Here is a 12,373-nt window from a genome sequence, read left to right as displayed (position 1 = left end):
GTTTTCCAAATTAGACCGACATTTTATGTTCAAAAGCAACTTTAAATTTGCACAAAAGTCCACAGGAGCATCTTTGATCAGAAATATAACTGTACCTCAGAGTTGAACTTTCCATGGTAGGGTAATATAGAGTCTCATTTATTTTGCTGAACAACCACCAGCATGAAAGCCATTGCTGTTATAAAATATGATAGTCACAGCTATATCATCAGTATTGATTATGAACATTGCAAGTTGTTAAATACAATGTATGCAGTATAACATCTGAAATAAAGGAGTGCAAACAAAAACAAATGTCCAGTCTCTTTTATTTAAAACTATAAACAGTCACCAAAGTAATTCAAGTCATCTAATGTAAAACTGTTGTATGTTTTTACTGCACATTCTACAGACAAAGCAGGAAATGGGAAAGGAGAGTGTTCCTTTGGATGCTAATACATCAGGCAATAGGCAGCTATGAAAGATCACATAACGTGCCATTCAAGACATAACCTAGAGTCATGAAAATATTCTGAACAGGAATGTGATATGGTACAATATTTAAGATGGAAGAACAAACACTAAAATACTGCACTATAATTGGAGTGGAAATAAAACATTATGAATAGCGAAGAAAATACCATACCTGCACCTAATGTAAATATAACACAGGGAGAAAAACCTGTATAAAATTCCTTGTATTTAAACTAATTTACAAATACAAAAAATCCTGTACAAGCACCGCGCTTGTACCAAGTGATACCTTTCAGTGGGTCCAAGTTAGGGTAAACCAAAATACCTTCAATAGTTTTCTTCTACAAAATGACAGGAGATATATTATTCCATACTCTTTCAACCAGCAAATGAGTTCTACAAGGTATATAATACAAAAAAATCAGTTCCTCAAAACTGCTTTTGACTTTACAGCATCGGTACCATTGCAGAATTATTTACACAGACTTAAAGAACATTCATCCACTGCAGAGAATATATCACAATTACTTACATTTGACAGGAAACACTAGGAAAAAAAAGTCCTATATCCTAACAGTAATGCTAATATGATACCACAAGCTGTGTTTCCAATGATTGCAGTGGCATGAAAATTGGTTCATTTTATTCACAAATATTTACAATTGATCATGTGATAATAAATAAGTGAAAATATATTGGCTCAAGTATGAAAAAAAACAAGCTACTGATTTCTAAACAGGAAAGCACATCACCAGAAATAAGCTGCAACCTCTTTGATGGCAGAGATCACATCCAGTGTGTCAATTTCTGTTCTATTAAACCCAGCTTAGTCACTAATTATGAAATATAAAAATGTGCTCATATGGGATATAGGATAAAAATAGTTAATGCCATTACTCTAACTGTTTAACCTCTCAGTTTTAGTATTTACTATTTCTCAACTTTAAAAAAAGGTACTGGATTTTGAACAGACAGCTGATACTCCTATTAAAAGCTGGTCAACAACAGACTCAGTTTGTCTTCAGAATGAAAAGTTTTTGTGCGTCATGGAAAAAAGAGTAAAATGAAACTATGTCCAGAATGGGTGTTTCTTATTAAGACTCGTTCTTTCTTCCAAAATCGGTAAGGGGGTATTTTAGAATACTGTACACACTGGCCACATACATCATCCCAACGCACCATTTCAGAGTTTATTTTCTGGTTGTTGCAATTGCTCTAGATGCACAAGCTCGAAAAGGCATTTGGCAAGCGTGCTGGAAGCTTCCATGTTACTGAGGGCTAGTACAGACAATTGGCTCTCGTGTCGCTTTAGTAATCTGTGGAAAAAAAGCAAAAGTCCACAGGTTTTAAACCCTTCCCAACTTTCTGGACAAAATTATTCAATTATCAATAAAATGCAATGTTGCTGTGCTCAACAGAAAATCCATGATTGCGTTAGCCTGAAACCCTTCGAATTTAAGCATCCAGTCTATACTAGTGTTCCCACAGAAAGCCAAGGGTCCATACTGAATAATTATCTGTTGAGGTTGCACTTCAGAACTGAAAAAATATTATCCCCAACGTAGTCCCTCACTCCAATTAAATGCAAAACATTGATGAAACTCCTCATCTTCAATCTTTTGCTTGTATCAAGTAGTCTTAACTGTTAAGGCTACTGATGCTCTCTATTCACAATATTCTCCAGCTTTATTACCAGGGTGGATATATTAAACAATCATATTGTCCATGCTTCCAGACTTATGACATGCCAGGGAAAATGACAAGCCAGGGAAAATGACAAGCCAGGGAAAATGACAAGCCAGGGAAAATGACAAGCCAGGGGAAATGACAAGCCAGGGGAAATGACAAGCTAATCAAAGTGATCTCCCACCCAGGTAATGGTCTTCCTTTAAATCAGAGAACAATGAATCGCATAGCACCACAACATCATGCATGCCAGAGTGGCCTAGATCAAAACTACGAAAGGGAAAATGCTTAACGTTTAGAGTCCGATGACTCTTTGTCAAAGCTGCTATGACAGCTTTGACAAAGAGTAATCGGACTCGAAACGTTAGCTCTTTTCTCTCCCTACAGATGCTGCCAGACTTGCTGAGATTTTCCAGCATTTTCCCTTTCGTTTTAGATTCCAGCATCTGCAGTAATTTGCTTTTCTCTAGATAAAAACTACAACTTGTTAATTGCTCTTCTCCCCAGACTACTGAGCTCCTCCCTATACAAATTCTAAACTGCCAATAATTAAGCTGTGACCCACTCAAGTATCAATCCTCACTGGCTTTGTCTCCCAGTGACCAAATTCCTTACAATTTACAAATCCTCTACTGAGTTACATCATCCTAATTTGGAAGCCCTCACCATAATCCCAACCCTCCTATTGTCATCTAGTTCTGGCTTTTAAAGCTCCTCTGCAAGTGTTCTCACTTTGTGACAGAAACAATCTTCTATCTCTACCTCCATATCTGTCTCCTAAGACTCCTCCTACTACATTTCAGTATGTTCTCTGCTGTGTGAATAGCACCATACGAACGCAAGTTATTGTAACTGTGACTTCACCAAGTTCATGAAACCAAATGGTCAGAAATCTCTACTGCTGTATAGAATGCTATCAACTCTTGATTTATTGTCTATAACAGATTTCCACTTAAAAGTGAAGGAACAAAAATTATTTTTACCTGCGACCACAATCTGAATACTTAGCAACATTTTTCAAAATTAAGGCAGCTGTTAACCGGATGTGTTTTGTTATTGGACCTTCCTTTTCGTCCTGGGAAAAGGAGAAAATTAAATTGGTGTTGGCAAAGAAAATACATCAGACAGTAGGAAACAAGTTGCTCCAAATGTTTGACTGAAACTGAACCGAATTTATTTAACTCACCATATAGTCTCTAAATACAAGATTCCTTGATCCTCTTCGCAATGCAACTAGAGCAGCACTAGGGTGATTCACAAGTGCCTTCTGTGCTTTAGGAGCGGAAGCAGCTCCAGAGGATGTCTGTCTGCAGAAATACTGAAAGATTAGCTAGGCCAATGCAAATCCCTTCATATATCTGCATCCCCTCCACCCATCGACAAACAGAAAACTGTTCATGGAGAATGAATACATTTATTTTGAAAACCAACTTAAAAGAACTTGCATTTGTAAATGCAAGTTTACAAACATCCCAAAGGGCTTCACAGTGGTGGAATTACACTAATATACGCACTGTGATAAAGGAAGAGATCTTAGGAGGGGTGACCAAAGCTTGAACCAAGAGACAAGTTGGAGAGAGAGCACAGGTGTTTAACAAGGGAATTACAGAGCTTCAGGCCAAGCCAACTGAAGGCATGGCTAACAGTAGTGAAGCGATTAGAGAAAGGTTGGGTGTATGACTACAGGCAATCCAGAGTTAAGGAATGGCAAGGGTCATGAAAGGATTTAATGATGATTTTTAAATAGTGGAAGGCAACGTAGATCAGTCCTATATATAGGTTACAATACAACAGCAGAATACACTGGAAGCTGGTACCTTGATATTAGATAACATATGAATGGGTGAGGTGGAAGGAAGAGCAGCCATTGAAGGAATAGTACACCATAATCACAGTCATGAAGAATGTAATTTGTAACTTTTGTTAGGATCATTTCAGTGTTGTGGCAGGGGTGAAAACCTGATCAGAGAACTTCAAAGACAGTTGTTAGAAGGATGAGCAGAGATTTGGAGGGAGATGATTATACATTCAAGGACTTCGGAGAAAATTGAGGATTGGGATGGGGCAATAGTGTACACAGACGGATGGTAGGATGTTGCTTTTTTGAGACAGTGATTATGTCAGTTTTCGAAGGAAGATGTACAGTATGGGGCCATTTCCAACATCAGCTCATGGGAAAATGTGAAGTTGTTCATTTTGGAAGGGAGAACAAAAGAACAGAATATTTATTACTTAAATGGAGAAAAATTGCAGAAAGCTGAAACTTGGGGTACTGGTGAACACAACACAGAAAGCTAGCACACAGGTGCAGCAGGTAATCAGGAAGTAATGGAATGTTATTTCAATGGAATTGAAGTTTATAAGTAGGGAAGTCTTGTGGCAACAGTTCAAGGTAGAGACCACATCAGGAGTACTGTGAGCAGTTTTGGTCCCCTCATTTAAGGAAAGATATTATTTCATTGGAGGAGGTTCAAAAAAAGGTTCAAAGAACAAATAAAAGTACAGCACAGGAATAGGCCCTTTGTTCACTAGGATGATTCCCGGTATGGAGGGATTGTCTAATGAACAAAGGTTGAACAGGTTGGGATCCTACTCATTGGAATTTATAAGAATGAGAAGTTGAAACATACAAGATTCTTAAAAGGCTTGACAGAGTAAATGCTGAGAGGATGATTCCCCTCATGGAAGAGCGTTAGACCAGGGGGCATAGTCTCAGAATAAGGGGGTGCCCATTAAAGATTAAGATTAGGAGGAATTTCTTCTCATCTTTGGATTTCCTTGCTACACAGAGCTGTTGGGGCAGAATCCTTGTGTATATTAGATAAATAGATTCTTGATCTGATGGCGCTGAGGCCCCAGGTTTGATCCCGGGCCATGTTGAGTTTGCACATCCTCTCTATGTCCGTGTGGGTCTCACCCCTACGTCCAAAGATTTGCAGGATGTGTGGCTTGGCCATGCTAAATTGCCCTTAATTGGAGAAATTAATTGGGTACTCCAAATTTTAAAAAAAGTAGATTCTTGATTAGTAGGAGAATCAAGGGTTATGGGAAAGGGGCAGGAAAGTGAACGTGAGGAATTCTAGATCAGCCATGATCCTATTGAATGGCAGAGAAGGCTCGAGGGGCCGAACAGCATACTCCTGTTTCAAATGCTCTTACAGCTCATATGGTGATCAGGAAGAGAAGTTGAGAATTCCCAACGGTTCAGTAGACTTGGGTCAGGGAGGAGGTGGGTCTCATGGAAAAGATGCAGTAGAGAGGTAATGAGGAGAGACAGGGAAAATAAACTGGACATAGTTTCAGGGCTAGAACAGGACAACCTTGGATGCAGTTTAGCTTGTTAGAGTCATAGATATTTACAGCATGGATACAGGCTGTAAACAGCTTGTCCATGTCGCCCAGTTTCTATCACTAAGCTAGTCCTACTTGCCTGCACTTGGCCCATATCCCTCTATACCCACCCTGCCCATGTAACTAACTGTTTTTTTTAAGGAAAAAAATTGTACCCACCTCTACCACTGCCTCTGGCAGTTCATTCCAGATGCTCACCACCCTGTGTGTGAAGAAATTTCCCCTCTGGTCTCTTTTGTATCTGTCCTCTCTCACCTTAAAGCTATGCCCTCTAGTTCTAGACTCCTCTACCTTTGGGAAAAGATGTTGACTATCTAGACAAGGGCAAGATGGGGAAACAGCAGAGGAGGATGGTTGTTAAACCACTCAATTATAAAACATCGCCAAGCCTCAACTAACTTCAAAGTGGATTGACTAAAATGCTATAATTGAGTATCCCAATTACCTGGTTCCAGTACTGCAAAATATCTACCTGTTAACTAAATTCTATAAATTTCTCATATTTAAATATTGGTGCTCTTTTCCCTTACTTATTCGAAGTTTGTTGGTTTCCAGTTTGTGTTCGTTCTTCAAGCCTCTTCAGTCCTGTAAGGAGTGCTTCTTTTGTGCAGTGTTTATCCTATTTATAAAATCAAATCAAAGCATCATAATATTTTTTAAAAAAAATAATTTTTATTGAAATTTACAAAATATAAACAACTCAACTCTATAAGAACAATTCCCACCCAACTTCAAAAGCAACTACAAACAAAAGAAAAAAAAACTAAAGAACACCCGCCACATCCCACAAACCCATGTACACAGTTCTCCCTCCCCCGATCCAAACCCCCCCTGCTCCCCCTCCCCGATCCCAACACCCCCTGCTCCCCCACCGCCCCCCCCCCTGCTCCCCCACCGCCCCTCCCCCTGCTCCCCCACCGCCCCTCCCCCTGCTCCCCCACCGCCCCTCCCCCTGCTCCCCCACCGCCCCTCCCCCTGCCCCCCACCGCCCCTCCCCCCCACCCACCGCCCCTCCCCCCCCACCCCCTCCCCCCTCACTCCTCCCCTCACCACCCCCTCCCCCTCCTCCCCTTACCACCCCCCTCCCCTCCCCTCACCACCCCCTCTCCCTCCTCCCCTCACCACCCCCGCCCCCTCCTCCCCTCACCACCCCTCCCCCTCCTCCCCACCCCTCCCCTCACCACCCCTCCCCCTCCTCCCCTCACCACCCCTCCCCCTCCTCCCCTCCCCCCCCTCACCACCCCTCCCCCTCCTCCCCCCACCACCCCTCCCCCTCCTCCCCCCACCACCCCTCCCCCTCCTCCCCTCAACACCCCCCCTCCCTCCTCCCCCTCCTCCCCACCCCTCCCCCTCCTCCTCCCACCACCCCTCCCCCTCCTCCCCCCACCACCCCTCCCCCTCCTCCCCCCACCACCCCCCCCCCTCCTCCCCCCACCACCCCTCCCCCTCCTCCCTCAACACCCCCCCTCCCTCCCCTCCCCTCACCACCCCTCCCCCTCCTCCTCTCACCACCCCTCCCCCTCCTCCTCCTCCTCTCACCACCCCTCCCCCTCCTCCTCTCACCACCCCCTCCCTCCCCCCCTCCCCCTCCTCCCTCCCCTCCTCACCCCCCTCGCCCCTCTCCCCCTCCCTCCCCCTCCCCTCCCCGCCCCCTGCCGCCCCCTCCCCTCCCCCTCCTCTCCCCCTGCCGCCCTCCTCCCCCCCCCTCTCCCCTTCCCCTCCCCCTCCCCCTGCCGCCCCCCTCCCCCCCCCCCCTCCCCTTCCCCTCCCCCTCCCCACCCTCTCCCTCCCCTCCGGTTTCTGCTGCTGCCGGCCTATTTCACTACCGATCCGCCAGGAAGTCCAGGAAAGGCTGCCACCGCCTAAAGAACCCTTGTACCGATCCCCTCAGGGCAAATTTCACCTTCTCCCATTTAATGAACCTCGCCATATCATTGATCCAGGCCTCCTCCCCCCCCCCCTCCCCTCCTCCCCTCACCCCCACGCTTGGGGGCCTCGCATCCTTCCATTGGAGCAAGATCCTCCGCCGGGCTACTAGGGACGCAGAGGCCAGAACACCGGCCTCTTTCGCCTCCTGCACTCCTGGCTCCACTGCAACCCCAAAAATTGCGAGTCCCCAGCCTGGCTTGACCCTGGATCCCACCACCCTCGACACCGTCCTTGCTACCCCCTTCCAAAACTCCCCCAGCGCTGGGCACGCCCAAAACACATGGGCATGGTTCGCTGGGCTCCCCGAGCACCTAGCACACCTGTCCTCGCCCCCGAAAAACCTACTCATCCTCGTCCCAGTCATGTGGGCCCTATGCAGCACCCTATGCAGCACCTTGAACTGTATGAGACTAAGCCTCGCACAGGAAGAGGAGGAATTCACTCTCTCCAGGGCATCCGCCCACGTCCCCTCCTCAATGTCCTCACCCAGCTCCTCTTCCCATTTACCCTTCAGTTCCTCCACCGAGGCTTCGTCTACCTCCTGCATCACCCGGTATATGTCCGAAATCCTCCCTCCTCCAACCCACACCCCCGAGAGCAACCGATCCCGCACCCCTCGTGGGGGCAGCAAAGGGAACCCCTCCACCTGCTGCCTGGCAAACGCCCTCACCTGCATGTACCTAAACATGTTCCCCGGGGGGAGCCCAAACTTCCCCTCTAACTCCCCCAAGCTCGCGAATCTCCCCTCCACAAACAGGTCCCTCAACCTCCTAACCCCTGCCCTGTGCCAGCCCAGGAATCCGCCATCAATGCTCCCTGGGACAAACCGATGGTTCCCCCGTATCGGGGCCTCCATCGAGCACCCCACTTCTCCCCTATGCCGTCTCCATTGCCCCCAAATTTTGAGGGTAGCCGCCACCACCGGGCTCGTGGTATACCTCGTTGGAGGGAGCGGCAACGGCGCCATTACCAGCGCCTCCAGGCTCGTGCCCACACATGATGCCTCCTCCATCCTCTTCCATGCTGCCCTTCCTCGTCCATTACCCACTTACGCACCATCGCTGCGTTGGCAGCCCAATAGTACCCACAGAGGTTGGGCAACGCCAGCCCCCCCTCCCATCCCTGCCTCGTTTCAGGAACACTCTTCTCACCCTTGGAGTCCCATGCGCCCACACAAATCCCGTGATACTCCTGTTGACCCTCCTAAAAAAGAGCAAGGGGGACAGGGGGCACCCCTGTCTCGTCCCCCGGTACAGCCGAAAGTACTCCGACCTCCTCCTTTTTGTGGCTACACTCGCCATCGGGGCCTCGTAGAGCAGCCTCACCCACCGAATAAACCCCTCCCCAAACCCAAACCTCTCTAACACCTCCCACAAATACTCCCACTCAACCCTATCAAAGGCCTTCTCCGCATCCAATGACACCACTATCTCCGCCTCCCCTTCCATGGCCGGCATCATAATGACATTGAGGAGCCTTCGCACGTTCGTATTCAACTGCCCTCCCTTCACAAACCCCGTCTGGTCCTCATGAATGACCCCGGGCACGCAATCCTCTATTCTAGTGGCCAGGATCTTTGCCAGCAGCTTAGCGTCGGCGTTCAGCAGCGAAATCGGCCTATATGACCCGCACTGCAGAGGGTCCTTGTCCCGCTTCAGGATCAAGGAAATCAGCGCCCGTGACATAGTTGGGGGCAAAGCCCCCCCCTCCCTTGCCTCATTAAAGGTCCGGACCAACAGGGGGCCCAACAGGTCCAAATACCTTTTATAAAATTCCGCCAGAAACCCATCCGGCCCCTTCCCCGACTGCATGCTCCCTATCCCTTTGACCACCTCCTCCAGCTCGATCGGCACCCCCAGTCCCTCCACCTGCTCCTCCTCCACCCGCAGCTTGTCCAAGAAGCGTCCCATTCCACCCCCCTCCACCGGGGGCTCCGACCGGTACAGTTCCCCATAGAAGTCTCTGAAGACCCCATTAACATCTACTCCCCTCCGCACCACCTTCCCAGCCTTATCCGTCACTCCCCCAATCTCCCTGGCCACGTCCCGCTTTCGGAGCTGGTGTGCCAGCATCCTGCTCGCCTTCTCCCCGTATTCATACACCGTCCCCTGTGCTTTCCTCCACTGAGCTTCCGCCTTTCTGGTAGTCAATAGGTCGAATCTGGCCTGAAGGCTACGCCTCTTCCCCAGCAATCCCTCCTCTGGAGCCTCTGCATATCTCCTATCCACCCGCACCATCTCCCCTATCAGTCTCTCCCTCTCCCTCTGCTCCCCCCTCTCCCTATGGGTTCGGATGGAGATCAATTCCCCCCTCATCACCGCCTTCAATGCCTCCCAGACCGTCCCCACTCGGACCTTCCCGTTGTCATTGGCCTCAAGGTACCTCTCGATAAACCCCCGAACCCTCTCGGCCACCTCCTCATCTGCCAGCAGTCCCACCTCCAAACGCCAGAGCGGACGTTGGTCCCTCTCTTCCCCCAGACCGAGGTCCACCCAGTGCGGGGCATGATCTGAAATGGCAATGGCGGAGTATTCCGCATCCTCCACCCTCGAAACCAACCCCCTACTCAGGACAAAAAAATCAATCCTCGACTAGGCCTTATGTATGTGGCCCTTGGCCTCGCAAACCTCCAGGGATCCACCCCCACCATCTGGTCCATAAATCCCCTCAGCACCTTAGCCGCCGCCGGCCTCCTACCCGTCCGGGACTTGGATCGATCCAATGGGGGATCCAGCCCCGTGTTGAGGTCCCCCCCCCATGATCAGGCCCCCCACCTCCAGGTCCGGAATGCGGCCCAACATACGCCGCATAAACCCCGCATCGTCCCAATTTGGGGCGTAAACGTTCACCAACACCACCCGCTCCCCCTGCAGCTTGCCACTCACCATCACATATCTCCCGCCACTGTCAGCCACCACATTTAACGCCTCAAACGACACCTTCTTCCCCACCAGGATCGCCACCCCCCTACTCTTCTCATCCAGCCCTGAGTGAAATACTTGGCCCACCCATCCCTTCCTCAGCCGAACCTGGTCCACCACTCTCAGGTGTGTCTCCTGGAGCATGGCCACATCCGCCTTCAGCCCCTTCAGGTGCGCAAATACCCGGGCCCGTTTGACCGGCCCATTCAGCCCCCTCACATTCCAGGTTATCAGCCGGATCAGAGGGCTCCCTGCCCCCCTCCCCTGCCGATTAGCCATACCCCATCCCTTGCCCACCCCCGGCCAGCGTCCCCCGCTCTGCCAGTTTCCCACGGCGGCAACTCCCCCCCTCCAGCACCCCCTGCGTCATCCAGCTCCTTCCTGACCGTTCAAAGCATCATAATATTACCACACCTTTATAGCCAAAACAAAGAAATAAGCTGCAACTTCACAAACCTTTGCAGTTACATACCTGTAAGTGAGTAATGAAGGAGAATCTCTGCCGGGGAAAATGTTCACAGGCCTCCCACATACATGCCCCTGGATACACATCTTTCCCTCCGTGCTCAGTTGCTGCATGGTAGTACACCTGAGATGGGGAATCAAACCACCTGAAATTTTAAAGAAATATATTTTAGTTCCCAAATTCAATTATTGTTGATTATTTTTACTCAATTGCTAGCTCTTCAATGATGTCAGTTGGGACCTCCAGCAGACAAGGACCATCAGTCCTGCCCCAACAAAGGGTTCGTCCAACAGCATCTTCCTAAAGCACCACCACTGTCAACATCTCCTTATTTTGTATTTTTCTATTTGAAGTCAATACCAGCATGCCGCAGTTCTGCACAAAAATTCTTTTGTTTTTGTCTGTTTACCCAAAAAATCATGGGGTTTATCTCTGAAGGAAAATTAGCAACAATTGGATAAAAGACAATCAAAAGACTAAAAATAATTAATAATTATGTATGTATAAAAATGTAATGTATTCCCAAACTCTTAAACAAGTAATAGATTAACTGGAATTGAGGACCTTAAATTTATCCTATCCAGTCATAATCCAATTTTGGTAGGAATAACAGCAAACGGGATTATTATTTAAAAGATAAAATATTAAAGCATACTGCTGTGCAGAGAGACCTGGGTGTGCTGGTGCATGAGTCACAGAAAGTTGGTTTACAGGTGCAACAGGTGATTAAGAAGGCAAATGGAATTTTGTCCTTCATTGTTAGAGGGATGGAGTTTAAGACTAGGGAGGTTATGCTGCAATTGTATAAGGTATTAGTGAGGCCACACCTGGAGTATTGTGTTCAGTTTTGGTCTCCTTACTTGAGAAAGGACATACTGGCACTAGAGGGTGTGCAAAGGAGATTCACTAGGTTAATCCCAGAGCTGAAGGGGTTGGATTATGAGGAGAGGTTGAGTAGACTGGGACTGTACTCGTTGGAATTTAGAAGGATGAGGGGAGATCTTATAGAAACATATAAAATTATGAAGGGAATAGATAGGATAGATGCGGGCAGGTTGTTTCCACTGGCGGGTGAAAGCAGAACTAGGTGGCATAGCCTCAAAATAAGGGGAAGTAGATTTAGGACTGGGTTTAGGAGGAACTTCTTCACCCAAAGGGTTGTGAATCTATGGAATTCCTTGCCCAGTGAAATAGTTGAGGCTCCTTCATTAAATATTTTTAAGGTAAAGGTAGATAGTTTTTTGAAGAATAAAGGGATTAAGTGTTATGGTGTTCGGGCCGGAAAGTGGAGCTGAGTCCACAAAAGATCAGCCATGATCTCAATGAATGCTGGAGCAGGCCCGAGGGGCCAGATGGCCTACTCCTGCTCCTAGTTCTTATAATCATAGGCTTTCTTTCCTGTTCCTACACGGTTACCTCCGGAGCTCCAGGGATGTATCCCTGCACCCCCCCCCCCCCCCCCCCATTTCTCATCTTCAACGTCCAAAGGCACATGGTCAAGTTCCATCTGTATGTTGCTATCTAACTGTACATAGTCACCATTTCACTCAAACCCACTGTCACTTGA

General features: G+C 48.0%; 1 protein-coding gene across 2 annotated transcripts in view; it reads right to left on the bottom strand.

The window, feature by feature from the left end:
* Positions 1–291: 291 nt before the first annotated feature.
* arid2 (AT rich interactive domain 2 (ARID, RFX-like)) overlaps positions 292–12,373 on the bottom strand; it is a 168,572-nt gene continuing 156,490 nt past the window's right edge. For both annotated transcript variants that reach the window (XM_038781389.1, XM_038781388.1), the window contains exons 17-21: positions 10,813–10,951; positions 6,021–6,109; positions 3,326–3,446; positions 3,123–3,214; positions 292–1,769 (exon numbers count right to left, since the gene is read on the bottom strand). In XM_038781389.1, coding sequence (XP_038637317.1) covers positions 1,637–1,769; positions 3,123–3,214; positions 3,326–3,446; positions 6,021–6,109; positions 10,813–10,951 — 574 coding nt within the window. In that variant the 3' untranslated portion in view covers positions 292–1,636. The remainder of the gene's footprint in view (positions 1,770–3,122; positions 3,215–3,325; positions 3,447–6,020; positions 6,110–10,812; positions 10,952–12,373) is intronic.

This window comes from Scyliorhinus canicula, chromosome 20 (assembly GCF_902713615.1).
Source record: "Scyliorhinus canicula chromosome 20, sScyCan1.1, whole genome shotgun sequence".
Lineage (NCBI taxonomy): Eukaryota > Metazoa > Chordata > Chondrichthyes > Carcharhiniformes > Scyliorhinidae > Scyliorhinus > Scyliorhinus canicula.
This window is presented reverse-complemented; position numbering and strand designations above follow the sequence as displayed.